Source organism: Taurulus bubalis (genome assembly GCF_910589615.1).
Source record: "Taurulus bubalis genome assembly, chromosome: 11".
NCBI lineage: Eukaryota > Metazoa > Chordata > Actinopteri > Perciformes > Cottidae > Taurulus > Taurulus bubalis.
In genome coordinates, this window is record NC_136599.1 from 21,574,627 (window position 1) to 21,581,563 (window position 6,937).

A 6,937-nucleotide genomic window follows, 5' to 3' on the forward strand; every position below is an offset into this window, starting at 1 on the left:
GAGTCCTAACCAGATCTAATTTGTCTTCTCATCCTCCTCTTCCTCCCTCCCTGTTTCAACCCATTTATTTCTCCTGCTTCAATCGCGCTCCCACCACCTGCTGGCACCATATATCACTCTTCACCCTCTTCTTCTCCCACCCCACCCCCTCACCCTCTCTCCTCCTCCTCCGCCTCCTCCAGGTGGGATCAGAGATGGCGATATCTGGCAAGGCCGTAAGCCTGTGTTTTGAGGAGAAGTTGAAGGAGATGTTCCCAGGGCAGACCTTCCCTGAAACACCCGAAACGCCCGAAACCGAGTGCCCAGAAACAAGGGAGAGGATGGACGACGGCGACACGGACGACTCCGACGAGGACTTCATACAGCCTAGACGCAAACGGTTAAAAACGGACGAAAAAGTGCTTCACATCAAGTGAGGACCCTTCGCAAAAGGAAATGAGAGAAGTGGAAAATAAACTGTCTTCCTCACGTCCCCACACTTCTCCTTCGTTTGAGGCAGCAGACGAAATGAAAAGGACAAGATTCACTGTACAAACTGCTTTGGGTTGTCTCATCCTCGCCTCGGAAAGAATTACCGTCGACGACATTAGACATCTGCCTTTAACAGAACTCTCGAGGGCAGAAGAGCTGCATTTCCTCCTTATTTCACGGACACTCAAACCTGCCTGTACAGATTTTTTTTTTTAAGTAGGACTTATTTTGCAGTAGTTAAGTTAATGATTGCTTCTTTTTTTTCTTTTGTCGATTTGTTGTGACAGTTGCTTTTATAAACCATTCAAATCCTCGGTTCGCAGTTCTTAATGTATTATATCTATACTTTGACATGAAACCAAGTATTACTTTGTGGAAGCGTTGTGTAAATAAGAGAATCTAGCCCACTGAAGGCATTCCTACGGTAATAGATGTTTGGTTGTGTCAATAAAAAACCTGTTCTTGGAAATATACCAGAAAATGTGTGGCGTTGAGTAGGTTTGAGAATCGCCGGCAGCCTCTGAAAAGGAGTTGACCAACAACAACAAAACACATTACCACATACTCTTGGTATCTAAGCAGATACTTTTGGTTCAATTTAAAATTGATTTAAAAGGCGGACTTTAAATAGTGCAGTGAACCTTTTAAAACGCTGCAACTGTTTCATGGCTCTCTGCCAAGAAGAAGTCACAACTGACTCCATAAAACATATTGCCGATGCACTGCAAGTTTCAGTACCTCAAAGGAGCATTTTGACACATTAAACTGAGCCAGAGGTCAGAGTCGCTTCACAAAAAGGCACGTGACCACAGAAAGGTGCTGAGTCCTACTGACTCATTTGTTCACCCGCAGACAGTATTTGTTCCTCCCCACCTCCAAAAAAGTCAGGAAGTAACTCTAGAAGTGTGACATCGGATCTGATCGCCTCTTCATGGTAGGATGTCGACATCACTGTGACAAATAGTTTCGATTTAAACGTATTGCCTCTGTTGTTGTAATGATAAGGATAGTTAGCCATCTCTTAGCCATTGAACAAAAGAGAAAAGCCTGCCACTGATTAAAAATGACTGCATAAAGCTTACAGCGACCTCTCCAAAGGTCACTGAGTGAGGTAATTTGAATACAAGCCCGCTTTACTCATGGGTTTCCGACCTGGTGTTATTATACAATCACTAATAGGTGTATTGTTTTTCACAGCCACATACTAAAATGCAAAGTTAGTTATAGAATGTAGGAGGCCTCGGGGCTAATGACCGGATTACCGTGTAATAATGTCATTTGATGAGGCTTGTAGATATGTGGTGAGAGGGTGTGAAATGTGTGAGCCCTGGAACATCTCCTCGGCTGTCCCAGCCGAGGAGGGACGATCACACGAAACCTTGTTCTGCGGCCTTAACACATGTTTTACAATCGTCTATTTAACAGTCCCGACCGGAGATTGAACATTAATCAGAATACGTTTTTTTCTTCCATCGGCCTTCCAATCAAAACGAATTAACAAAGAGAGAGGAATCTCCACGATCAATTACAGACGTATGAACATAATGTTATATTCACCATGGTGGCATCAGAATAATCAATAATGCAAAGAAAATATGTAAAAACAACATTTTGCTTTCTTTTATATTCCCTTTTTAATGCTTCTTAAAATCACAATGTGATTTAAAAAAAAAAAGTTTCATAAATAACTTGGAAGTGACATTCTTATTAAATTGACGAAATGTACATTTCCCGGAGCCCGATCCAAATTTAGCTTTGTTTTTAAAAGGCAGACAAGAGGCGCAAGTCACGTGCCCCAGTTCCGATGATGATGATGACGTGTCAACCCAACGACCAATCAGCGCGCGGACACGAGCACCAGGCTTGTTTATTTGCCTGTTTCCGTGTTTGTTCCCGCAGTGCAGGAGAGGTTTCTGTTCAGTGAAGGACTCTGTCGGCATGTCAGCGGCCACACAGGCAAGACACACATTTGATTTACTCATTTCCAGTGCGGTAATTTATTTTTGAATATTTTGACGTAAAAAAAAACATCTCGGGGAAAATCTAACCATCTGTTAGTCGGCAGGTGAAGTTGCTAGTTAACGCTAGCTAGCTAGCTAAGTGTCGAACTAACAATTAGATTTAGCGTGATTCTGTGGCTTCTGTTCAGTGTGTTTCGTGTAAAACAAACAAACGAGTGTGTTTTCTATTGTTGACCAATGTATGAATGAAGATATAGACACCAACACTTGATTTAACGCCAACTCTCTTGTTCTAATCGGCGTAACAGAAAAACATTGTGAAAACAGGTTATTTTTATTTGTAACAGGCTTTGACCCAGTTGCGACCGCGTTAGCTGGAACGCTGCGTTACATCTTCTGGGTTATCTTTTGGTGTTTTCATGGCGGGTTCAAGCCTGTGTTTAAGCTCCGGAAAACTCCACACCTGTGTCATATTGCTGCATAAGTGGATACATGCTGTCTAGGAAGCATCGAGTACATAGTGTTTGAAGGCTGCGAGCGGGAGCTAAAGAGACGTAGAATAAGGATGTTAATCTTTAATAAACCGGATAATTACTCACCCCCTTTTCTCTCTCCAGCAGACTATGATAACAGACGGGGTCCTCGCGCGGGGTGCCTTTGGGTGGTCCACTCAAGGAAACTTCACTTCCCTTTGCCCGAACGGGTCCAAGTGGGTTTGGGAAGGACTCGGGGAATGCGCCCAGGACGCGAGGGACATGGCCAGCATTTACCTCGGCCTTCTGTCCATCCTCTGCTTCATGGTGTCTTCTCTTCCGTAAGCGTTGGGTGTATTGTGCCTCTCAGAGGAAGGGCTCTGTCATGTAATGATGATGATGTACATCGTGTGTCATTCTGACTGCAGGCAGTACTACAGCTCGTGTAAAACGGGCAACATGGACCGGGCCCTCTCCATTTGGTTTTTGCTGCTGTGGTTGGGAGGAGACACCTGTAATCTGGTGGGCTCCTTCTTGGCAGACCAGCTTCCTCTTCAGGTGACTTGTAGTGGTGTTAAGAATGTTTCTATGTCTATAAATCATTGTTTTCGGTCAGTAATTTGGTCTAAAAAAAATGTCAAAAGCAATGATCATTAGAAGTCATGAAAACCTAAAACAAAAAGAAAATCTCAATGTATTTAAGAAACAAAATTATGTATTTTTTTTTTATAATAGTATGGCAAAAAGCACAAACTAATTGTCAAAATTGTAGAGCTATTATTAGCTAATTTTTGTTTGTGCATTGATCAGTGACCATTTATTTATTTTTCATGACCCGTTACATGTCTTTCTCCTTCTCATCCAGACATATACAGCCGTGTATTATGTTTTTGCTGACCTGTTGATGCTGGGCATGTACTTATACTACAAGATATCGCACAAGATGATAGAAAGTGAGTGTTTTTCTTTTCACTACTCGGTTTTACAAACGCACAATACAAGAACCACGTTGTTGATTCAGCCACCACTAAGGCGCTGCTTATTTCTAAGATCAGTTTGATCTGACTTGGCTGCTTAATGAACAAGCTTCTCATATCAGTGTTGATGGACAATGATCCACAATCTAGTCCAGACAGAGGAGGAGGAGGGTTATCGCTGTACCCTGTTGTGATGTCATCACATGCCTCATGTTGCTGCGTTTGTTCCACGACTGGTGAACTCTGACACGGCGACCCTTGTCTGGAGGAATGTGCTTGAATGTCTTTCTCGGTATTGATGCTGAACCCAGGTGTTGTCTCCTTCCCAGGAAGCAGGGTTTTGCACGTGGTGGGTGTCGTCTGTGTCCTGGGCTTCACCACAAGCCTCGTCCACCTCCCTGGATTAGGCGCCCAACATGAAGTGGTTCCTTCTGGGTTCAGAGGTCGCGCCTTGCTCGCAACCTCTGATCTTAGTCCCATCAAGGTGAGTCATATTCATTTGTTTGTTAGGGACATGAGGGCGGCGAACACATTGTGTCTGGCTTTTTATTTTGCTGGTGTAACGTTGTTGTGTCTTCCCCTCTGTCGCTTCAGGCTTTTACCCCGAGAGAAATTATTGGTTTCTCCATCGGCTCAGTGTCGTCAGTTCTCTACCTCTTTTCCAGACTTCCCCAGATGTACACTAATGTGAGTATGACAAAGTGGGTCCTGCTGCAGATGTGTTCTTTCCTGTGTAATATTGACGTTCGTTGATACTTATGCTAATACTAGTAAACAAATGGCTAATACTTAGAATAAGTATCCTCATAATATTACTTCAGCATCACTGTATATTGGGCACTTTCAGATTTCAATTTGTACAGTTTATATTTTGGCTTTACAAGCTGTATTTGGATGTTTTGTTTGAATCTGCATCCGTTGACGAATGTATCTCAAAGTGAAAGAGGCTAGATTAAATGTAGCTGAAAGCCGAGCAGTCGGAAACGGCAGTGAATATGATGCATGGAGAGAGTATGGATGACTGCCTCTGCAACCTGCACATATCACTCTGGTGTATCACTGCCTCTATTCCTATGAAAGGAAAAAGGTTGGATTTCTTCATAATTCCCCTCCCGTCCTCTCATTTCTCCCCACAGTTCAAGAGGAAGTCGACAGAGGGGTTGTCTTTCTTCCTGTTTGCGTTGGTCATCCTGGGAAACACCACATACGGCCTGAGTGTCCTGCTGAAGAACCCTGATGTGGGCCAGGGCGAGAAAAGCTACATGATCCACCACTTGCCCTGGCTCATCGGCAGCCTTGGCACCCTCTCCTTAGACCTCATTGTATCCTTTTTAAAGAATTACATACATGGCAGTCGTTGCCGGGCCTCTGGGCTCTCCATTTATCCCATGTACGTGCTACATTTTAGGCACAGGGGACATTTCAACAGATGGGTTTAGGTCTCATGACTGTGTGTTAAAACACAATATACAGTATCAATGGTCCAAGTGCTAGCAGGGAAATGAACTTGTCACAAGCAAAGCAACAGGACTGTAAAAGCTGTACTGGTGCCTCCTGGAGGCCATGTGCCTCTTTGCACCCCACAACAGTGTTGGATGCAAGTATGACGTGGCTTGCTGCTTTTATTTTCAGTCAACATGTTGACAAGACAGAAGAATGTCACCTGTTGACGAGTGGGTGTTGTATTTTCTTTTATTTCTTTAGCGTGTGTCTGTCTCTCTCTGTGTCTCTGCTATCACAGTCCTCTGCAGATGGTACAGCAACATATTTAGATGAACCTGTTGTGCCCCCAGATGAAGATTATGAGATTGATATTGTGTCTTTATGGCAAATATGAAACTACAGTCAGGTGATCCCTAGCTTATGGCATTATAAATATACATTACTTAACGCCAGATGTACAGGATTGGATTCCCAGCTGGGCATCGTAGGCTTTGCAGCTGCAGATACCCAGGGCTCCCTTAAAGTCTCAGGTTCACTTCAATTAATTGCAAATGTGTTGCATGTTCACAAATAAAGTTGCATTTGGACAAATTACCAACATTGAGAAGAAGAAAAAAAAAAAAGGCTAGGCCCTGTTATTACTATTCCAGATAACATACTGGTTGGTCTCTGGGTATCTGAGCATTTAATGAGGCTGCATGCAAATACTCTGCTCGTGACCACAGGACCTAAATAATGAGTTTGCGCTGTGACTTCCTGGAGTCTCTGCTGTTAGCCACAGTTAGCATAAGTAAGGGTCACTTCATGTATTAACTTCATCTCTTTATGGTCAAATATTATCTCCCCCCCCCCCCCCCTATGATTTCCTTAACGTTGCGGTTCAGATCTCCATCCAGTTCCTAATTTACCACAAAGCCAAGTTGGAAGGTGACATCAGCCACAGTGAGACGACACCTCTGATTGTGAGCTAAACCGAAAGTACTGGTGGGACAACAAACAGACACTAGCTTCCAGTGAATCCTCAAAATCGCACATCCAACAGATTCGGGATGAAAGAACATTTTTAGTTTGATTTTTATAGTGTAATTCATGATGTTTTATTCTTATGTTTACACTTATGACGGATGCCGTCCCCGACTGTGGTTCAGCTGCAGTGAAGTGACTAACGATTCTCTTAGCGTTCAAGTTTTAAAAGGACAATCAAGGGTTTCAGGTGTCGCACATGGATTAAAAACTCCTGTCAACCCGAAATCCTCCTGGCTTTAGGTCACAACCTCAATTTTCTTTCAGACCTAATATGTCAGACTGTTGCAAAAGTGTAAATTGTATTTAGTCTTTTTTGTATTATTGATCTTTACACTAAGTGCTTTAATCACAGTTTGGGAATTGTTCTTTTTGTTTAGAGATTATGGCATATCATTTTATTTTCAGTTTTTTTATTAACTTTAAAAAAGTAGTTACAACTCTCTTTTCACTACCATGATTAATTTACCTTTTTAAATTGTTTTCATTCTCACTGTTTTGCACAAAAGTTAGATTTGTACTTTTAGAAATGTTGAATATGTTCTACTGTAGGTCAGTGTACTGTAAAGATTAAACAATAAATACGTAA

General features: G+C 42.6%; 2 protein-coding genes across 2 annotated transcripts in view; both read left to right on the forward strand.

Moving 5' to 3' along the window:
* The window catches only part of trim33 (tripartite motif containing 33), a 25,515-nt gene extending 24,584 nt beyond the window's left edge, over positions 1 to 931 (forward strand). The window contains exon 21 of the mRNA XM_079225629.1: positions 183 to 931. Coding sequence (XP_079081755.1) covers positions 183 to 416 — 234 coding nt within the window. The 3' untranslated portion in view covers positions 417 to 931. The remainder of the gene's footprint in view (positions 1 to 182) is intronic.
* A 2,124-nt stretch (positions 932 to 3,055) lies between these two features.
* On the forward strand, positions 3,056 to 6,937 carry slc66a1 (solute carrier family 66 member 1; the record flags this gene model as incomplete). The annotated part of the gene is made up of 7 exons (XM_079226269.1): positions 3,056 to 3,246; positions 3,334 to 3,463; positions 3,771 to 3,858; positions 4,212 to 4,366; positions 4,477 to 4,569; positions 5,019 to 5,204; positions 6,210 to 6,937. The coding sequence occupies 7 exons, from the start codon at positions 3,056 to 3,058 to the stop codon at positions 6,294 to 6,296; spliced, it is 930 nt and encodes a 309-aa protein (XP_079082395.1). The 3' UTR covers positions 6,297 to 6,937.